The sequence below is a fragment of the Molothrus ater genome, chromosome 3, assembly GCF_012460135.2.
Source record: "Molothrus ater isolate BHLD 08-10-18 breed brown headed cowbird chromosome 3, BPBGC_Mater_1.1, whole genome shotgun sequence".
In the NCBI taxonomy this organism is placed as follows: domain Eukaryota; kingdom Metazoa; phylum Chordata; class Aves; order Passeriformes; family Icteridae; genus Molothrus; species Molothrus ater.
This window is the reverse complement of record NC_050480.2, coordinates 56,523,949-56,546,353: the sequence shown is the minus strand read 5'-3', so window position 1 is coordinate 56,546,353 and position 22,405 is coordinate 56,523,949. Positions and strand designations below refer to the sequence as shown.

Genomic DNA, 22,405 nt, shown 5'->3' with positions numbered 1-22,405 from the left:
ATTAGGCAAACTAGGTGATGGTGAAGAGAGGTGGTGGAAATTAAAATGTCCTTTTTTTCCCCTTCTTCTGTTACTGCTCTCTGTGGATATTACAAAGGCAATTAGTCAGCTCTGGTTTTTTGTGATCGCTAAAACAGTAGGAACTGCTGATGATAAATGTGCTTAGGGATTACATATTTGAGGGTTTCGTGGAAGTGTGTGAAACATACTTCGCAATATACGAGTCTCTTAGGCCTCATTTCCCAACACCTTGTTCCTTGTGCCAGATGTTTGTATCAGTGTCTCATGAATGCAAACTGCATACAAAATAAGAAGTTTCTGTGGGTTTTATGATTCATGTTCATTATCAACCAACAGGGAGTCATAGAGCAATATAAAATCAGGCTAAAGATTGCTTCAACAGGACAGCTAATTTATGGCAGTATTAAAACCTCCCTAGACAAGGTGTTCATATATTTGCCACGCTTACCATTTTTTGCTAATAGGTAATGGCAATCCTTCTTGTTGCAAATAAAACACTTGTTATCTTCAAATCCACTGAGAACTTGGTGGTCCAGCTTTTCTTCACCTTTGGTGAAGAGACTTCCATGGTTTTGACTGCCACTACTAAGTTTCCCTCTGCTTCCTCTTCTTTAGGACGATGATCTCTAGCTCTTGAGAACTTTATCTTGTGCTTTCTTCCTTTCCAATGACTCTGCCCCTCCTGGAGTACTCTGCCTGCTTTTGCTTTCCAGAGCCCTTTCCTGCAGTGTGGCGCTGCGGGCTCAGCCCGGTATTGCTCCGGCCCCACGACCCTCCCCACGCAGAGCAGCTGACAACAGCAGGCACCTCACGGGAGCCTCGCCACATTTCACAAACAGCTGCAATTCTTAACACTGTCTATACGGGTACCTCCCTTCGTGCTTTCAAAGGCTGCGTTCGCCTATTAAGAGTGACGGGCTCCTGCAGGCGCAGCTCCGTACTCGCACCTTATTCCGCATCGCCGAACTCGGGATCTCCCGGCGGCGGCGCTGCCAGGCCAGGGGCAGGGACAGGGGCAGGGACAGTGACAGGGGCAGGGCCGGGGCAGGGCCGGCCCCCTCCTGCCACCTCCCCCGCTTCCTCCCAGCCCCGCCTGTTGATGTTTCACTTGCTTTTAATTCCCGGGTCGCAAGATGGAGGCGGCGCTGGGACGTCGGGAGCTGCTGCTGCTGCCACTGTCGCTGCTGCTGCCGCCTCTGGCCGCCGCTCTGCTGGGCCCGGCCGCGCCGCTGGGACAGGTACCGCCGGGGCCAGCCCTGCCCTGCCACTGCCACTTTCCCTGTCCCTCTCCCTCTCCCTGCCACTGTCCCTCTCCCTGCTCCTGTTCCTGCTCCTGCCCCGGCCCGTGCCCCGCTCCCTCACAGGGGTGAGCCGGACCCTGCCGCGGGCAGACAGGGCTTCCCCTCTCCCTTTGCTGGTTCGTCCGTATAGGATTCGATGTGCCGTACCTGACAGGTCTGAGGGGAAGGTGGTTACTTCTGTGCAATGTAGATGTGTTTATACTGTGTTTTCAGGCTTGTCTGCCTACATCTCCGTGGTTCAGTGCCGTAGAAGTACGCGCTGCATTAGGTCCACACTTGAGCCTAGCCTACTCGTGATTCGAACCAAGAGAAGGGGTGGATATCTGTTTGATGTATTGGTGTATATCTATAAACACACAGGGCATTGTGTTGTTTGTTTTTCTATTCCAATATCTATGCTGTATCTTCGTGACATCAGTTTTTAATTTGGTGGCTTTTTAAAGAGTGGAAGGAATATGTTGGGTACTACTTAGGAGAACTTTACAGTGGGGATAGAAAGATTTGCCACAGCACCAGGTGAGATCTGACCTCTAGAATTACAGAAGTGCTGGGTACTTCTGCCTGAGCTTGAATCATGATCAGATGCATCCTCTAAAATTGGTATAATTTGAACCCAAGGTGTAAGATCACAGAGGGAAGAGTTGTGAGGGGTTTGTAGTCAACTTGTCTAGCCAATGTGAAGTTACTGATCAATTACCTGACCAGTTACCTGACCAAATTTATTATGCCTTTTCCCCCTCCAGAGTTACTTATTTATTGGTGTAATTAAAGTAAAACATTTACAAAAAGCCTGGCAGAGGCCCTGAGCTGGCACATCCTGTGTTGCGAAGCAGGATTCATTCCTGGCCTTACTTCCTGGTTCCTGCTTCTCTTTATGAACTTCTGAAGAGCGACCTCCTTAGCTCTGATTTCAAAACGGGGATCTAGATCTTCAGACTCCTACAAAAGTGCCTGAATGCCTGGAGTGAAGTGTGTTAAAGAGAGCAGAGGGAACTCAGTATTTGGGTACTTTGCCTGTCCCTCTGAGAAAGGGAGTGCTGGCTTGAATTTGCCAGAAGGCTCATGAAATGACAATGTAATGCAGATTTGTGCTCTTGCTCACCTTCTACCCAGAAACTGTTACACTTCCACACTGAAACTACAGCTTGGTAGCATTAAAGTTCTTTGTCACTGCTGGCAGTTTTAAAGGACAGGGAGGCACAATTGTGCCTGCTGTCTTTGGATGTGAAAGCATGAGCAGGGCACAGGGGTGCTGGGGCAGTGCCACGTGAGGCAGCTTGGGGTCAGAGATAGAACAGGTATGTTTTGGGGTCAGAGATAGAACAGGTATGTTTTGGAGTGTGAGTAGGGCTTGACTTAGGAACTGTAGTGCCTTATGGGCACAGCTGTGCTGTTAGTGGGGTTGAGTTTGTCCATTTGTGCCGTACTGCTCAAGTGGTCTTGTGAGCTCATGATTTGCTAGTGTCTGCACTCTTAGCTTTATATGGGTCTGGTGGCCCAAGTACATGCAGAAAATTTCTCTAAGAGTCAAAAAGCGACACGTAAATCTTTACTTTAGTGGTTTTTTCTTTTTAAATGTTTAACTTAGCAAAATAAAAATCTGTGTTTTCTCCTGCGCTATTTAGTTTTTTACATACAGGACCAGTTTTGATGCAGAAGGAACAGTGTGTCTGGAGGAAGCTTTGAGTAGAAGAATCAATGTTTTTTTACACTGAGCTGTTTTTCGGCAGCCTGTTAGGAACAGAAGTGCCTGGGCAGTGGGAATAGGCGGAGTGGGAATGCCATGCTGTCAAGTTACCTTCACAAGCTGTGATCTCAGTGACAGTGGGCTGTAGGGTCAGATTAACTGTGGTGTTTCCTCAGGATGGCCTGGAACTGCAGACTGGTTGGGAGCAGGCAGCATCAACATGGTCAGCTTTGCTTTGGCTGGGCACCGCAACTGTGCTTTACAACTCTGTGAGCCCACTGGCTGCACTCTACTAACAGCTTCACATTTTGTTAACTCTTCCATGTGGGGATTAAAACTGGTGTCAAAGTTTACCTCTGTGCTGATGGCAGTGGTGTTACAAGAACCATAGTGGAAAGACTGAGGAATAACCTTGAGACACCGGAATAGCATTTTGTAAGGCTGAAATGCTTTTGTTCAGCTCGTTTGGAATGTGAACGCCTCAACTGTTGTGCAATACTTGTAATTTCTTAAAAAAGCTGTTTTGAAATCTGGACTCTTTTTTTAACATTAGCATGTCTGTTCTGGTTTTTAGTTCTCATAAAATTTGGATATGCAAAACTGGACTAAAAATTGATTTTAGACAAAATTGGGGGGTTGTTGTTTTGTGGGGTTTTTTTCTTTAAAAAAATTTAAAGGGCATGATGCAATAAGACAACTGACTTTCACATTAAAGTAATGTTTCTGTGCAAGGTCAGGAATAAGATTTTGTGCTTTAGAGTATTTTTTTAATGTGCTGATAGGAACTGGCTGAAAGCAGTGCTAACACCATGTTATTTGCTTATTCTGTTTACCTCTTGATAATTTAGGCTAGCAGAGTTCTTTCTAAATAACATATTTGCTTACCAGATTTTTTTTTTCTTTTTAGTTTAGTTCAGTTGCCTGGAAAAAAATGTTTTTATATTATTTGTTGCCTGCAAGAAACCTCTGTGTGGATGGGTCGTTTCAGAACAGCAGGAAATAATCTTCACTGCATCAACCATTTGATGCAGTGAGTACAGTGTATTTTAATCAAAGAAGAAACTTGTTAATAGCAATGTGCTGGAATGTTTTTTCCATCACTTCATGTCAGTTTCTCTATTAGCAGTCTGGCACACGTGAATTTTGGGCCTGAAAGAGCTGACATCATCTTCCAATGTATATTTGATTAAATAAAAGCAGCATGATGCAACTGTGTCTCCGTGATGTAAGACTGAGTATTCCCCTTTAAAACTCATGATAAAATATCATAGTATGAGTTGGTTTAATAGAGAAGATACAAAGGCAATTAATTCTGGTAACACACATAGCGGAAAGGGAAGGATAAACCATGTTATAGTAAGAGGCATTGTAAAACAAGGAAGGAATGAAAGTAAGTGTGCTTGTTCAGAAAAGCAAAGTAAAGCAAAAGCATCATGTCAGATTATTATATTAAGAAAGAGTTTAGCTTTAGCTAATTAAGAAAATACTGAATGTAGTTATCTTACCCTAAATACTGTCATGCAGTTTAATAATGCCAAATCTTAATGGAGAAAATTTTGTACAAAAGTTTTCTAAAATGTGAGGGACAAATTATCATCCTGCAAACTTGTGAAATTCTATCTTGTCATGTCAAGCTTTTACCATGGTTACTTCTCAATTCAGTTATGCCTGATTGCAGTTAACACTCTACAACTTAGTTCTGTTTTGATTCTTACAAAAGAATTATGTGAAGCATGGATCGTGGAGCCCTGGATTGCAATATATAGTTACTCTGTTTGGAGCCAGTTGTCCATGTGAGTGCCAGGACTCAAGTGGTATGAGCTTGTATGGTAGTTTTGTTTGTCTATTCAGACACTTCTTTTCCCATAATCTCTTCTCAAATTTAGAAACAGGTTATTAGTTTTGTCTATTTTTTACCTGTTTGACAACCTGACATTTTTCAGTTGCAAACAGGATATCAGCAGTGCCTGTGTAAAGGCTATGAGGGGATTGTCTGCCTTTCAAGTCTCTGTACAGCTGGCCATCTTGTAAGGTATTTGCCATCTGTTCCCAGGGCTGCCCACTTGGCTTCCCACAGACCTTGGAGCAGAAAGAGCCTTGTTTGGAGAGCCTCAATGGAGAACAGCTGTGCTTCAAGTGGGCCGGCTGCTAGCAGCAGAATCTTGATGGGCTTTGTGTGACTGATGCAGCTGGGTAGCACTGAGCAGTTACCCTGTACTGGGAGAAACTGTACTGTGCACCCCATCAGGTATTCACTGCCTGTGGATAAATTTTTTCCACGATTCTTTAATCAGATAATCAGATCTGTTTGAAGTTCCTACATGATTGGACCCATCAGCTTTTTCTTTTGCGGCATTTTTTTACGAAGCAATATTAGGTGAAATGTTTTCTGTAGATTTGTGTGGTGTTAGTCTTTGAGAATTAATGAATATTCCTTTTTAACTTATGCCAGATGCTTTATATTCTTTGCTGACATCTTTCCCCCTTTTTGTTCTTCTGCTGCTACTGCGATTATACTGCCCCAGTTAACAGTCCTGGATTCTGTTGTAGCACACAGTGAAAGAGAAAAGGAACAGAAAATGATCACTATCTGCTTACCTCTGCAGATCCAAGTTCAGAGAAATTCACTAGTTCACTGTAACCTGTGCCATCACACTTAGTGTTGCTGCTTAGCTGTCCTAGAACAGAATGACTTACATTTGCTGTCCTCTTTGCAGGTTCTGTGGCCATTACCACTGTAAATATCACTGCTGGAGTGCTAAAACAGGGATGAGAAATCATAGGAAAAATCAGGAGAGACATTTACATCCTAAAAGAGTATTAAGAATGATAGGGCCATTTTTTGTGCACATTGGAGTTTTGTGTGAAGGCATTTACCAGCACAGGAGGGGACAAGGGGCTGCAAAGTATGAAATGGGGTCAGTGGTAAGCTGAAAGCACATCCCAGTTCTTAGGGACTTGAATTGCTTCTTGGGGTTGTAATTTCATTCTGGCTCTGTCAAAGCACTGCTTTTTCAAATATTCCAGTGAATTCAGAACCTTTTAAATTACAGGCCTGTCTGAAACTTGCACGATACTTGCATGTTAATACTGAATAGTGTATTGTAAGTTATACAGCCAAGTTTTACACTCACAGTTGAGGCTTCTCCAGAAATTGACCGTGCAATAGTATGGAACTACTGCAGAGTTCCCGTGTTCTGCTCTCAGTGGCTTTGTTACTGCAGGATTGGCTTACTATGCTTTTACAAAATAAGGGATGTGGGGTTATTTGCTGAAGTACATAACCACAAGACATATCTACAAAGCACTATAAAACACTTTCTTCCCCTCCACCCTCAGGCTGTGAATTTTATTATGGTAACATAAAAAAAATTCCTCTGTTGAACTTAAAGGATGTTCTCTAAGTGTGTGTGTCTTCAGCCCTAGGACTGGAAAGATGGGGATTTGAATTATCACTGGAGCACTTTCTAGCAAGTGTGGCTTGTCAGACCAGGCATTTCATCCTGAAAGACTGGTACAAGAGCTGTTGGCCACATCTGTTTCCCTCCCCTTTAGGAGGCATAAAGAATGTATGGCTCTTGAGCACTTATCAACGTGCAGATATTGAAGGGGTACCAATCAGGCCTGTGAACACAGGGGCAGTGCTGTGCATCCCTTCTTCCCTGCTGTGGGTGAAAGTGGCTTAGCTGGGATGGTGCTCTGCTCTCCTGTGAGCTGCTGCTTCCTTTCCCCAGCACCCCTGCCCAGCTTTTCATTGCAGTTGGCAGGCATCTTGTTGTTTTTGCCATCCTCTAGGTTTTGTTATGGGGTATGTGTAGGGTCAGGAAGATTTGCCACAGCAGGACCCATTGAGTTTTGAGTGTGGTGCTGCAGGAGACCCCAGTGGGAAGCCATGGGAAGACAGCAGTGTGAAACCTACCTTTAAGGAAGGGTAAGACTGAGCTGGAACACTGCTGTTTTCTGTGGGAAGACAAGAGTAATGAACAACCTGTTCATAAATTGCAAAATGAGAGCAGATGAGAACTGAGTAGAATGGATGTACAGAATATGGGAAGATCTCAGTAGAATTTGTTGGATCTGGATGTGAACAGACTAGTCCCAGGAATAGCAACAGCATGAGTTCTCTGTTGTGTGTGAACACAAAATTGCAAGGGTCATGATGCAGCTGCTGTAGGGGAATGCTGATCGTTGCTCTGAGTTACTGAGGAGCTTTATGAATCTGTACCATTAAGGAGGTGCATCACCATCACCTGAGATGGTGGTGAGGACAGATGTCTCCCAAGGAAATGCTGCAAGGACAGACAGATCACACAGCAGAGGCAGTCTGACAATCTGTGTGCATCAGAACAAGGAGCCCAGCTCATTCTTCCCAGCTGTGTTCTTGGATCTCTTGTGCTTGTGCAGCTCTTCCTTGCTTGTTCAACTGACAGAAAAACGGTCTGACAAAAAAGGGAAAGTTTTTGTGCCAATTTAATGAGCTAAATTACCTCTCTGACTTGGGATGGATGAGAGAAGGGAGTGCAGGAGAGATCTGCACTCTTTTTCAGTGGCAGAGGCAGCAAGTGATTAAACTGTCCTATTTGTCTGGACCTTGCAATCTGTTTTTTGAACCTTTGACAGCACAGAAGTGATCCACTGAAATATTTCATTTCTTAAACATGTAATGTGTTCTTCAAGTGCAAGTTTTAAGTATGTTCCAGGATTCATAACAGTGCTTGTGGATACTGTGTCAACAGAGCTGACAGCTGTTTTGAAGGAAATTAATCATTGTATGTATAGCTAACTTTGTACATTTAACAGTCAATTGTTGAGCATATCTAGCTTCCTTCATGCCTTCACTTTCAAATAAAGCATTTGATTAAAAAGAAGAAAAAAAGGAGGGGATTTTCCTATTTTTCATCAGTCATTTCCTTTTTCTTGTAATCTCAGTGAGTCTCTTTGTAGATGTTGAAAAAAGATTGTGAAATACTTTCTGTGTGAAAAAACCTCAGATGTAATTCCTGGCTTAAAAAATGAGGGACTGTTAAGACTCCCGGTAAAATCCATCTTCTGTGCCCTTTGAATTCCCAGAAAACAGAAAAACCTAGGAACAAAGTTTTGGTAATCTCTTTAACAGTTTGAGAGTGTAAAAGAGTTCTGAATGCTAAGAGCTAAAAGATCTAAAAGTTTGGTGAATTTTTATTTTATTATTAATATACACAATTCTTAAAATATGAAAAGGAAATGAGTGGTTTGAGGAAATTACAGGAAGACAGGATAGAATATATCCTGTGTTTATACTGTTAATCCAGTTTATATTTTCAGTTACAGAGTTCACTTGTCTGACTAATTTGGTAATTTTAATTTCCTTTGAATAGCTAGGATTTAAGTTTTGAAGAAAAGCCAATATAAAAACCTGTTTCATAGAAGGGGCACTGAGGAAGTGATTTCACTTTGGTCTCAGTGGCCAGAGAGTTTTCCTACTGATATGCCACATGGGTCTGAAGTACTTCCAAGTCACTTTGAACCAAAAAGTTACCTGTGCTAGGTTTGAAACCATTCTTCTCATGATGCCAGATTCCATCTGAATCAGACTTGGAGGTTGTTTTTCAGTTTTTGACAGTTCTGGCTCCTTGGATATGGTAATTAACACCTATTGTTTCAATGACTTTTTGACATTCTTGTCACGCTTCAGAGTTTTCTGTTCCTGAACTGGGCTGTTTATGTTAGGTATTGTATATTTCACATATTTTCTGGCTGAAAATCTAGTGTTGTGTAAAAATACAAAATGAAAAGTCTTATTGTGTATTTACATTTTTATTTATTTTAAATTCTGAGCATGTTCAACTTTTTATTGAGACATGACTCACTTTTTAACTGTTGGTTGTGAAATAATGACTCAACTACAGAGCTAAAGAAGATGCTGAAGGTGTGGAGATGTTTTCCAGAGGAAAATGGCTCCTCAGAATCACCGAATCATTTGGGTCGGAAAAGACCTCTAAGATCAAGTCCAGGCTTTGACTGACCACCACCCAGCTAACTAGACCATAGCACTAAGTGCCATATCCAGGTGTTAATGAAATGAAGTTGTAATGATTTAAGGCTTCCACAGGCCAAATATGGAGCTTAACATTATTTTTAAGAGGTGTCTGAGGAAGGCAGTATGGCAGTCATTACTTTTGACTATGTACAAGCAAGATTTGATTTTTGTATGTAGTTTTTTTTCAGGGACAGACCTGGGACACTTAAGGTCTCATTTGCAAAGAAGCCCCTGAAATTACAAGGGAGAAATAAGAAGACAGAATGAGTGATTCAATAAATTACAGCAATTAGGGTTTGAATAAAGAAGCAAATCTCCCTTTTCTGTGAGTTTGAGGTGTCCCATGTGTCATAATTTGGGAATCATAACCAAAGAAAGAAGAATTTCTGCTGACAAAACTGAACGTTCCTAAGTATAGACTAACTTCACTTTGAAGACTAACTGAAGTGCTTAAAAAATATTTACAGAGAATCTGATTTTTACGTTTTGTGGTCTATTATTTTTCAGCTCATATGAGAGACTTCCATTATATCCGTGTGAAACAAGTGATTGTTATCATTATCTTTATTACAAAAACCCACAAACTATACATAGGGGAATGCAGATGTCATTCTTTCTCATCAATCCTCTTTACTAAAAAGAGGTGTGAAGAAAACAGACTGTTCCTTACATGAAACAAGAAAGCATATTTCTTTTCCTTCTGTCTGCTGGATAGAAAGCCTGGGAATGCGCTCTGGCATTAGTAAGAAGTCATTCTGCCAGGACAGTACAAGAAAGTTGCAATGGTTCATGTGTTTTCTCAAACTTACATCTCTTCTGTTTGGTTTTTTCCAGGAAGCAATTAGGGTTGGTGTTATGATGCTGAACACCAGTGGAGAACTCCACAAAGTACAGGTTTGTCCGGTTTTTCTATTTATTCAGTGAATTAATATGCAGCAAAACAAAGTCTGCAGCAGCTGCAACTATGTCCTTTATTCTGACATCAGTCAGTATGGAGTGTGTTCCTCTGAGAGCAGGATTGCAGCACAGGGGCAGGAAACATAGACTCATTCTGGCTGTCTTCCTTTCAGGTTCTTTTTAACATCACCTATGTTAATGGACAGGTATATCTAAATGACTTTCCTATGAAAAGCGGGGTTGCCCACATAACATGCCAAACAATAATATGTGAGTATTCTCTTTTCTTTTTCTTTTAATTTTCCTCCCTCCCCTGGGGTATTTAGCTTCCCTGTTGTCTAGTAACCAAAGCTTACAATGGCTATGTGTTCTGTATTTTGTAAACCAGATCATTGTGGAAACAAAACATTTCCCAAGGTAGAACAATTTTGGTATTAAAATGGATCAAAAAAATCTTACCGCCTTCATCTCAAGTCACATTAACAGGCTTGTGTGTAAATGGTCTAATATGAAATCCAGACCCTGCCCATCTTTTCAAAAGCATGTTTTGCACTACAAGCTAGACAATGTAAACAGAAGGATGCAACTCCACCCTGCTAATGGCTGTGTCCCTAAGTTGGTTGGCATGTATCCAGAAGGAGATTCAATAACAAAAGTATGAATTGTTGTTAGGAAGATCATTTAAGGATATCACTTCTGTGTCTATTGGACAAACAAGTTGCTGCTGGATAGGATATTATAGCACAAATACTGAACTTTAATGACTGCAGTAGTTAATGACTTCAAGTTGTCTTGAACCTGCTGTTTTTCCACTGATTCAATGCTAGATTTTTTTTGTGAAAAAACAAAGTACTGTGTAATTTTTTTGGAGATCCACAGAGCATATTGTATCATTAATTAAACAAGGACCATTATTTAAGCTTCTGTTGTATTGAGAACAATCTTCTGCTGCATGAGATGCAGTCAGTCTCTAGGTTGATACCTGAGGTCATCCTCATCAGGCTCTTAGAGAATACTAACACTTTTTCAAATTGCTTCTCTGAGCTGTGACCTTGTTGCTTGAACCCTTCTTTCCCAAGCATGATCAATTATTAATTTGACAGTATTTCTTTTCTGGAGAGGGAGACCAGTAGACAAATTCTCTTTTTCTGGTACAAAACCACGGCAAAACACCATTTACTTGCAAAATAACTCACTCCAGAAAAATAGGTATGATTTTATTGACTAATTCTGAGAGCTCCTGAGCACTCTTCTGTAATTCCTATTAATTTCCCAAATCATAGTTGTAGCACTTGCAATGACTGGTTTTGAATCTGAAACATTGAGGAAAATACTGATTTGACTTGGGAGCTAGAAACCTGGAGCTCTTTATCTCCATGTTTGGGTCTGAGTCCCCAGCACAGTACCTCTCTGTTAGCTGTAATGTAATGTTTATACTATTTAATTACTAAATTATTGACAACAGATTCAGGTAGTGTTTGTAAAATGCCAAAGAAATATCAAGATACTTATAAATAGAGGGGGAAAATGCTCCTGAGTGTATATAAAAACAAAACTTGACCTTAATAATCATGCTTTTGAATATTGGAGACGACATACTCTGACATCATTGTCAGATCATTCTTGGCACCTAAATCCCCGCTTGAAGTTCCCCCAAATGTCAGTTTTGGAAGTGTGTGTCACTCCTGTGAATGTAGAAGTGGTTGAACAGCCTGCCACATGGTAAAAGCTGGGAACACAGGGAGCTCCAGCTGCTTGGCATCTCAGAGGCTTTGGGCCTGTAGTGCATCCTTGCTGCTCCAAGTCAGAAAATGTTCAGTAACCAGGTTAGTGCCCTGGCTCGCACCTGTAGGGAACTGTCCTTCTGCCACTTATTTTGGCAATGGAAGACATTACTAAATTATGCCAGAAAGTATTTTTCTATATTTTAAATAAGAAAAATGGCTTTATGAGGACAGGGATCACAGCATAAAAGTAGTGGACACACTGAGTAGTTACTGTGTGACTGAGAGACCCAAGTTGAGCCTTATCCCACATGACCTGATAGGCTCAGAACTGCAAGTGACACACAGCACCAGTGGCTTAGCAGCAGGGATGGTTTGGTCTCAGTTCATGTCCCTTGGTATCTGCATGCTGGAGAGATCCCCCACCTCCACTCTTGTGCTTCTCCAGGGCTTCAGTTCTAGCATGCCCTCATCTGAAGCAGAGGTGTGATCACTGGGAGAAGGATACTGAGACTATGCAGAAAACAGCCAGGGTAGAAAGGCAGTTCCATGTGTACTTGCAGAATATTAAGTTGTTGAAATAGCTGAAAGCTTTTGAGTAGGAAGAGAGGTTGAGGTGTCACCAGTCACATAGGAAAACAGAGAGGGGGGCAGAAAAATACATAGGAGGGAACTGGCACTCATCTTGAGCAGGAGATGCAGAGTACCTGGAAAAGACCATATTTGTTTCTGTATTCAGAGGAAGGGGAATGTTGTGCAAATGAAGATGCTGGGGGGCTGGGCTGTGACATTACTCTTATGAGCTCCTTTGGGCAACTGAAATAAGAATGCAGCAGTAACCAAGCCAAAGAGCTCTGCTTAGAGGGCTTAAATGCAAGCCTCAAAGGCAGGGATGTCACCTTGTTTGCAGGCTCCCTGAGTCAGGGGATTGTACAGCTCTGCTGTGTTATGAGACCTGCTCTGGGTCTGATTTGGTGTGATATACTGGTAAAAAAAATCATGGCACCTGTTTTAGCTGTTGGCCCAGATTACTGCTGGCTGTAAAAGCTGGAAGTGTTCAGGACATCAGCATAGCACACATGTTCTGGCATCTCTGGCTTGATGCTAGTGGTACTCTGACTTCTCCATTCAGCTGCTGCATGTGCAGAGGCATCTGTGTCACAGCTGCATCTCTGTTCTCTGTGGCTGGGTACTGCTTTCTGGTTGAGGTGGTTTCTCCTTGTAAATCATGACATTGTGTGTTAACAGTGGAGAACAGAAGCTTGGATAACTTACCGGATCAGCAGCACCTGGGAACTGTCAGTGTTCGAATCATGGTTCACGAGTGGCCTTTGGCATCCACTTCTGATTTGCAGCTGATTGTCGTTCAGGAAGAAGTGACAGAAATTGATGGGAAACAGGTAAAAAAAGCCCTGCTACAACATTCTGCTTGTTTTTAATTTAGGAGAGGCAAGTAGTTCCCAGGGATTACAAGGTTTACAGGTATCTGGCTGATGATTAGAACACAAAGTATGTAATTAGTGTTAACACAGTACTGAGGGAGACAACAGCAAAGTTGGCAGCATAACAGTGGGGGTGTCTCATGAAGAAACTTCAAGTTTTAATGCTTCTTTTTATATTTTAATAATTATCATTAACTATATCACATGCACTTTGAATAAGTGAACTTGTGCAAGCAAAGCCAGATTCACAAGCAAGAGTTGATTTATAAAATAATGTACAAAACTAACAAAAGGGGCATAGGCTCATTCTGTGTCTTGAGGTTTTCCCCAATGTTTATTCCAAGCTAACAAAAGGTTTCAATCAGGTAGCATGGGGAGCAGCTTGCAGCAGGAAACTCTTATGGCTAGTGGGCTTACTGTGAAAGCCCACTACATCTGAGAGCTTAGTCTTAGAAGACTTTGCATGTAAGACAATTTGTATCTTGATAATGAACACGGATTTTGAGATTAATAAGCACCTCCACCCCTCTGATTCTAACTATTTGCACAAATAGCAGTCAATGTGAGGGGTTGCAATTCTAGCTGAGGTTGAATTGTGCAGAACTGAGTTCTCAAATCCACCTGTGTGGTGTAGCTGATTTACTAATTAAAGAGATTCTGTAGAAAAGATCCAGCTGCTGAAGCCAGCAACTGGCTTATTTCTGTTCTTGTTTCTGCACATCTGTATCTTACATGTAGCCAGGCTTTTTTGAAGCTGGATTGTGTTCTGCTGCCTTTTTCTTTCTTTAAAGGATAATAATCGTAATACCATTGATTCTTGATTAATTGCATGGTCAGCATACAGTAGTTTTTACAAGGATCTGATCATGTCAGAATCTCAGTCTGTTAGTGAAAAGCCCCACTGAGAGGTCTGTAGCTTTTCCAATGAGATCTTTATCCCACTGCTAATAGCCTAAGAATCATGGTTTGATTCAGTTGTTACACAACAATGGCATTGTATTTCAGGCCTCAAACTAGACACCACAATGCATTTCAGATTTTCACAGGGACCTAGTAAAAACAACCAGAAAGCCCATGCTGTTTCCTTGATTGTTCCTTTAAGTCAAAAGCAGTCTCCCATAAGCACAGCAGAGGAGCAGAATCACCTCCCTCAACCTTCTGGCCACCCTGCTTTTGCTGCAGCTCCAGGACAGAGTTTGCTTTTTGGAATGTGGGTGCACATTCCTAGGTCGTGTTGAGCTTTTCATCCACCAACATTCCCAATTCCTTTTCTCTAAGGCTGCTCTTTATCCATTTGCTGCCCAGCCTGTACTTGTGCTTGCAACTGCCCCAGCCCAGGTACAGCACCTTGCACTTGGCCTTGCTGAATTTTGTGAGGGATCCACCTCTCAGGCCTGTTCAGCTGCTGCTGGGTGGCATCTCTTCCCTTCAGCAGGCTGACCACATGGTGTCATCAGCAAACTGAGGGTGCACTCAGTCTCACTGTCGGTGGTGCCAGCAAAGTTGCTACACAGCAGCAGTGCAAATACCCATCCCTGAGGACACCCCTTGTCACTGATCTCCATTTGGATATTGAGCCATTGGCAGCAACTTTCTAGAGTGCAAGCATCCAGCCAATGCCATATCCACTGCCTGGTCCATCTGTCAAGTGCATGTCTCTTGGTTGGAGACAAGGAGTTCAAACAGGACACTGTCAAATGCTGTGACACTTGGCTTGCAGTTGTTGAAAACAAGCAATGTTCCTGCAAAAGCAGAAACGTCAGTCTTGCCTTAGCAAGAATTTCAGTGTTTGCAAGTGCTTTCACTACATATCTGAGTTTTCCATGCCCTAAAATGCCTCCCTGCAAGAGGACAGTGATGTACCATGTAAGTGATTAAAAAAGCCCGTGGATTGACTACCATGTGCTTTTGCAGGGAGTGAAACCCAGTCTGTTCAGCATATTTTCTGATGTGGTTTGGTCTACAGAAATGTGATATGTGAAAACAAAGAATACCAGTTCATATTATAACATCTCTGTACATCTTAGTGGCCTGGAATTTTCTGGGATCCACTGTTGGCCTCTGCCAGGCTGCTTCAGTCTTGCTTTAAACTCAGTCATATCATGTTTGCATCTTTTGTAGGTTCAGCAGGAAGAAGTAACAGAAATAGATATTTTAGTGAAGGACCTGAGAGTACTTAGACATTCCAACTACACAGTCCCTTTGAAGGAGAGCATGCTGTACTCCATGCCAAGGGACAACGACGTGTTATTTACATTGCCCAACCTCTCAGGAAAAGGTATCTCTCGGCTGTTACGTAGCATTTTCATCCATATTCAATGTATTGCTTTACAGGCTAAGAGAGCATCATTTATCCCTTGTTCTACATAGTGAAAGAGCTTCTTCATAAACAGGGAACGGGTTTAATTTTATATGCCTTGGTTTTTGTTTTTTTTTTAAACACCTAAATTCAACTCTTCATATTAGGTATTTTATTTGTTTGCTTTCAAATTTGTTCTCCTTTGAAGTACTTGATACTTGGCAGTCTGCAAGCCAGACATCTGAGAGGAGTAAATTTCGCTTTCAGATCTGCAGTGTTTGTCTACAACTCCCCCTTTTTCCTGAGAATGAAAGAGAAAACTGTAGAGGAAATACCTGTCTAGGTCAATTCCAAACCACAGAACAGTTTTCTGTTATTAAATTTGAACAATGTAAAAGCAATAGAAGTTACTTGATGCCTTAATTTATTTCAGTTTTGTTTAATCAAAAACTGTCAAGGATTTAATTGGAGTAGAATATTTTAATCTAGTCCATCACCTTTTAATCTGATGACAGGTGAAATTTACAGCTAAGGGCATAGCTAAAGGCTGCATTGTAACACTGTTTCTGCTTCTTATCAAGTCCATTGCTCAAGTAAAAAAAAGCCTTCTGTGTTCCTGCTGTAAATGTGTGAGAACTGTACCCTCTGCTGAGAAACATGTCTTTAGCATGTCTTTATTTTCCTTCAGAGTGGGTCGAACAAAAAGCAAACTCTCCCCTAAATGTAGCTCTTCTTCTTCAGATATTCAAGATCCACTGCAGACTACCAGTCAGTACCTCATCCAGCAAGTAGAAACTACAGTGGATGAAGAGACATTACCTGGCAAGTTACCAGAGACCCCTCTTAGGACAGAACCTCCATCTTCTTACAAGGTGCTTTTGCTGTTTGTTTGCTTGCTTTAATTATTAGTATAATTATTAGTATAGAAATACAATTATTTAAAGACAGACAACCACTAAGACCAGTGGATTTTTGCAGATAAACCCCAAATAAACCAAAAAATATCCCCTCCTAAATTACTGTTCAGCAGTGACAAGTCCAGTAGGAATCCATTGGGCTTCTAAGTCTTGCCATGTTCTGACCACACAGATTCTTCACAATAGTCAGTTGTGACATGTACATTGTACCAAGCTAAGCATTTTTGACAATTTCAAATATTGCTTAGCTTTGAATTCCACCGTTTTCTCCTGATTCTGCCCAAGTGCTTACCCCTCTGAGAAGTGGACCACTGGTCTCACCTGCTGTAGGAAACACAGTAACAGCTGGAGGAGTTCAGTTCCAGCTTACGCAAGGATGTGTTTCATGGCCTCCTCCATGGCCAAAACAATCACAGTTACAACCCACTGTCGGCCCTGTTCAAGTGTCCTTCATTCTCCAAAGGGGCCTTTAATGAACACAGAACTAAACCTTCACCTGTTTCAAACCTTGAACAACAAAGATAGCTGAGCCACCAGTCAATTCCACCATGCTTTTATGTATGTTTAAGTAAAATTACCACCATGTAATGTGATTTAGCAGTAGCTAAAAAAAAAAAAAAACCCAAAACCCAGCAGTTGCTTTGTTTTGCATCTTTGTATTTTTACCTGTTTTGTAGGTGATGTGCCAGTGGGTGGAAGACTTGAGAAAAGGGTTGTGCAGATTCTGGTTTCAATCTCTGCCTATCTTGTTTAGTTTCATGGAAGTTGTTGTTGTTGGAGTTGTTGGAGCAGCTCTTATTATCAAAGTCTTAAAGCTGATTCTCCCTTCCTGTGAAAATAAGTAAGTAATTTCTGTAGTTCTTTTTTTGCTTTGATGAAGGCAAAATATTGACTAAAAGAATCTATCAAGAAGCAGGCTCATTCTGTAGGGTAGTTGTAGCAAGAATTCAATGAGAAAGCTACTGGTAACTTTCCATTCCAAGTGCACTTCTGACACATAGGCATTTCAGAGAGACATGAGAAAGTATTTCATTGGAAATGTCTTTAGCTGAGCTGTCATACTGCCAAATTTTTATCAAGTCTTCTAAGGACTACATTGTGAGATGCTATTAACATAGTTCCAAGAAAGGAGGGTAGAAACTAGGTCTAAACAATTCCAACATCTCCAAATCTTTTCATACTCCTACTGTGCTGGAGTTTTACAGTAGTTCTGAAAGGACTCAAATTTGGCTTTGCAAATTTGCCTGGGAATTCTCCAAGGGGGGGGACCTATCTCTGTAGGCAGCTTCCACAGTGAAGTGGTGCTGGCACAGGTGGCAAGAGGCCACAAATAAAGCTGATTGCTGCAAGGGCTGCATCCACTCCCTGTGTTACCACAGCACTAACTAACTTGGGAAACCAAGGTCTCAGAGCAAGGGGCAGAAAGATGAATTGGTAACTGCAGGTCATAAATCAGTGTAGATTTAGTGCTGGAATGGGCAAGCATGTGTGCTTTAAAGCAACCTCAGTCAGCTCTGGAAGAGCTGTCCCTTGGAACTTCATGTTCTTTGGGAAGTGACTGACAGCGCAGTGTGCTTCATCAGCCACAGGCACAGCTGCCTTCTTCAAATGCAGCTGATCAGCTGTGCCTCTGAGTGGCCCTGCATGCATTAATTTATGTATCCACTCAGGGGTACAGGTGTTCTTGGTCCTTCTGACAAACCAGGAAAATGGAGGGTTGGAAGATCAGGAAGGCTGGAAACTGCAGTGACAAAAGAGGCAGTGCTTCCCCTGGCATTTCACACTGTGCTGTCAGATGGGAGGGCTCCCCTGGTTAGAGCAGAGACAGTGGAGAAACACTTTGTACTTTCCCCAGCAGTAAGCAGCTTACCACTGGCAGTAAGTAGCTTAACACTGCCATGTATGAAACTGAACTAAGTAGAACTGGGAAGAAAACTAATCCCAACAAACTGTTCAGCAAAGTGGATGATAACCTCTGTCCGTAGCAGAGGTCAGTATGGAGCTTGCAGTAATTTCTCTTCCAAATGAGGAACATGGGGCTTGCTCATGCCTTGTTAGAGTGTGTAAAGAAATTGAACTGTCCCCCCCATTTAAAAAAAACCAAACTAAACCTTCCCAAAAAAACCCTTAAACCACACAGTTATTTTCTTGCTACCTGTGTAAAGTGGTCCTCTAAAGAATGGTAACAGTTTAGCTCAGGATTGTAAACCAGTCAGAATGAGCAGAACATCTCATCTGGTGAATGACAGTTGCAGATGTGAGTTGGGACCTCGTCCCAAGTCTTCAGTGCCATTTTACGTTACACTGATAAAACTGGAGGGTGTTGCTGAGTCCTGGAGAATCAGCTACAGGTCCTGATAGCAAAGAGTTTTAGGCTACTATGAAACTGAGCAGCTAGAGCCTGCACTGCTGACATTTCAGATGTAGAAACTGGGCAAAAGGAGCCCTAAGAAACCACAGCCACTACATTCTGGAAGCATTTTTCATTGCGACTTCATATAAGAGATATTATGAGGGTAATACTTAGTTGATGCATTGATTTAAACTAAGTTTGGGGAGTTTAAGAGTAAGTCCAATTTTTAGAACACAGAATTGTTTTGTGTATTGTTTTCTAATGCCAGGTAACCTTACCTTTCAGGGGCATCCTTCTCCTGGATCAAGTTGGCTTTGTACCTGTGACTACCATCAGCCTGCCTTCAGACCTTTCAGACAGGAAAAATAATTTAGATGAGAAAGCATGTACTTAATACAGTATTTACTTTGGAGTTACTGGTTTTTAAAAACACACTTTTTGTTGATCTGATATTTGGCACCTGATCTTAATACCTTGTTTTTTTCCTGCTAAGAAAACTAAGTCAGTTGATTAATTGATAAAAGGCCACTCAGGCCGAGGCCCAAAGCTGACTTCCTTGTGCCTCTCCATAACAAGCAGCCTTTTCAGAAGCTTCAAAGTAGAACAGCTGCCTTTTCAGAAGTTTCAAAATAGAGCAGCTTTCCACCCTGAGGGCTACCATTGGTTTTAACTTCTGTGAAGTCACTTTTCCACACCTCAGACAGGATGCTGGCTGCCTTCATGCCCATAAACCAATTCAGCTGTCCTGACTAACAAGATGATGAAATTCAGGGTGTCCTTAAGTCTGGAGGTAGCATTCTTTTAAAAAATAGAGGAAATATTGCAAACATCAGCTGTGCCTGCAAACCTAAGTAAAGCTGCCCCACCTGGTTCCAGGTCTCATAGGGTTGAGTGTGTCTTGCCAGGAAGATACACTACCAAACATTTGTGTTACTCAAAAGATCTGACATTTTGTATATGCAAAACAAAAATTTGAAGCGAAGATTTATATTTCAAGCACTTTACATTTTTATGGTCCCTTCCACTCATAAAAATTGTTAGCAGTTGTAACCAGCTTGCTTTTTGTATCTGTGACAGCAGTACTCTATGAAGTCCCAAAAGAAAAATGAGAATTCCATTAAATTCTACAGAAATACTGGCTTACTATTGCTGAGTAGGCCCAGTCTGCTCATGCAAGTTTGTATGGTTAACAGTTTTCAAATAAACATTTAAATTGTTTATTAGACTGTGTTCATGTGTGCATTTCTAGTTAGGTAAAACAGTGGTTTGCCAAACATTTCTGACTCAGGACATTGTCTGTTTCTTAGCTTTTCATTGTTCTTACTTACAGAAATTGTTTGTCAAAAGAATGAATAGGAAAAAAACCTCAGATCTGTTAACTACCTGACAGTAGACTGAGCACAGTTATCATCTGAGTGATCAGAATTATGTGTTCAGCTGGAGTTCTTAGAGTGAGGGAGAAAAGCTGGGACTCCCCCCTCCTTCTGCCCTAAGGAAACATCATGTGTTTATTGAGATCCAAGTTACTCAGATGCTGCTGTGACAGGGACAACTCTCATTGTCTCACTGAGCTGACAGCACTGCAGTGATAAAAGGAACATTCTAACACTGACTTTGCCTTGTAAAAACACCAAACCAAACTTCACCACCCAGCAGTGCAGTGTGGTACACACCACACCAGCTCAAGGTAACAGAAACACTGCTCAAACTTCCCTTTTATTTTTTTTGTTCTAGTACCTTGTGGGTGGCAGGGGGTTTGCCAGCCATAGCTGAACAGGAAACTGCTAGGATTAGCACAGGAGTGGTGACTGCACAGAGAAGAGCAAGTATTCAAACAGGTGGAGACAAACTTCTCTGTACATGGATATTGCCTGGCCCCTCCATTAGCATAGTTCAAGAAGTGATGTTCAAGGCAGAAGTTTGCTTCTTCTGGGGAAAAAAAAAAAAGATGGACAAGAAACACAATAGGTCTCCCTTAGTGCTTAAACATAGTAGGAATTATGCTGCAGATGGAAACCTGGCAGCTGTTTGCATGTGCTCTTTGCATCCCTCCTTAGGAAACTGGAAACCAAGCACCTGCAACAGCCACAAGGCGATTTAGCTACTCCAAACAGCTGCCACAAATGCATGGTTAAGCCTGAAAGTGTTGGTACTGCTTCAAAACTTGGCTGATTTCTGTAAAGTTACAGAGCAGCAGGAAAGAAGTATCACCATCATGTTAATGGAATTCTAAAAATAGTGCAAATCTTGAACACAGTAACTGCCAGACAGTTTCTGCTGCTTTATGGAGCTGGAGTTATCAAGTCTTTAAAAAGTTAAAGCTTTTGTGTTTCTGCTTTAGCACGCACATGGTTTTCCCAAATCACAAGTCACATGCCTTTCAGAGGAGTGCTACTCTCAGCTGGCACCACTCTGAACTATTTTGTAAATTGATTAAAAAAACACCTCACCCAACTAAGGACAGTAAGGAAAGGCAACTGTCCTGCATGCCAGTCATGGTAGGTCTCATTTTTCCAGGATGTGAACTGATGTGCCCTATAGGGGAAGGTATGTGAGGGGACTGGGAACTGAAAAAAAAAAAAAAAACCCAACAAAACCCATCTACCAAAAAAAAAATCCCTGGTGGGCTAGTGGTAGGTTCCTAGAAACAGGAACATCATCTCCTTGCAAGCACCTCACTGCCTCACTGCAGCCCTTCCAGCCCTCAGAACTGTGTATCACCACACTGTGTGCTCCAAATCAAAATGAACCTCTGAACTACAAATTCAACCTCTATCACTTTTTCTTTCCTATACTATGCATTAGAGATGTTAATTTTGTTCAGAGTGAACAGGGCTGTTTGAGTACTAAACTACTGCTTTTAAGTTGAGGTTTACTTTAGGAGTTCTCAAAATCTATCATACTTCGACTAAGTGGGCCCTTAATGACTGCTACCAAGGTCCAAATCTTGCTGACTCTCCTTATGTGGGAGACAGATTAAATATTCTGGTTTGTTTGCAGTGAATTAGGAGAAATATGGAACAACACCTGACAGCTACATTCTCATCCTTACATACAGAAAAATAAGTACTAAGAGTACTCGCATCTTCAAAATATTGCACATTTTTAATAACTCTGACACATAAGACTACCCAAAAATAGTAAGTTTGTTTTCCATTCTGGAAATGGAAGAATATAAATGTACACACCTGTATACTCTCCTCAACTTTTTCCTTTCATTTCTGGGTTCATCATGCCAGGTCCACCCAGGGATTCAGGAGCTCTCACAAGATCTCAGTGTCTAACTTGAGCCTCTCATTGCTGACACTGCTGGAAGTCCTTTTCAGTGTGTCCAGCTGTCACTCACAACCTAGCCATGAATGTCAGGCACATGAACAAGATGCTCACAATAATGGCATTTACACAGCTGTGTCTCTGAGATGCACTTGCCTCCTGCTCAGACTGCAATGTTGCATTACCATTATGAACAGGAATTCCACAGCCAGCTTTATACAGCATGGATCTACCAGCTGGAACAAGTCCAGACCTATTTGATTCATGAAAAATGATGAAGTTTACCCATAAGCAGAACTACAGCTGGCTGCACTGGGAGGAGCTAGCAGGAAGAAGTGTTTCCCAAACAGCAGAAGATGGATAGAAATTAAAGGTGGTTTAGTTACAATTAGCACTGTTCAGCAAAATCTAAAGTTATTACCTGGATGGTTACTGCAGACTCAGACAATAAGTGGCATGGAGAAGCAGTTAA

The 22,405-nt window shown here is 41.7% G+C and overlaps 1 protein-coding gene across 1 annotated transcript; it reads left to right on the top strand.

Moving 5' to 3' along the window:
- The first annotated feature begins 1,103 nt into the window (after positions 1–1,103).
- Positions 1,104–19,883, top strand: GINM1 (glycosylated integral membrane protein 1). The gene is made up of 8 exons (XM_036381190.2): positions 1,104–1,259; positions 9,863–9,922; positions 10,099–10,195; positions 12,898–13,049; positions 15,213–15,369; positions 16,132–16,262; positions 16,985–17,148; positions 18,946–19,883. Exons 1-8 carry the CDS (start codon positions 1,155–1,157, stop codon positions 19,052–19,054), a joined length of 975 nt encoding a protein of 324 aa, XP_036237083.1. The 5' UTR covers positions 1,104–1,154; the 3' UTR covers positions 19,055–19,883.
- Positions 19,884–22,405: the final 2,522 nt, after the last annotated feature.

Excerpts from the sequence above, each read along its gene's own strand:
- GINM1 (XM_036381190.2), top strand. The coding sequence starts at position 1,155 with ATGGAGGCGGCGCTGGGACGTCGGGAGCTGCTGCTGCTGCCACTGTCG. Across the intron at positions 1,260-9,862 it reads CGGCCGCGCCGCTGGGACAG|GAAGCAATTAGGGTTGGTGT; the intron begins GTACCGCCGGGG and ends GGTTTTTTCCAG. Across the intron at positions 13,050-15,212 it reads CAGAAATTGATGGGAAACAG|GTTCAGCAGGAAGAAGTAAC; the intron begins GTAAAAAAAGCC and ends CATCTTTTGTAG.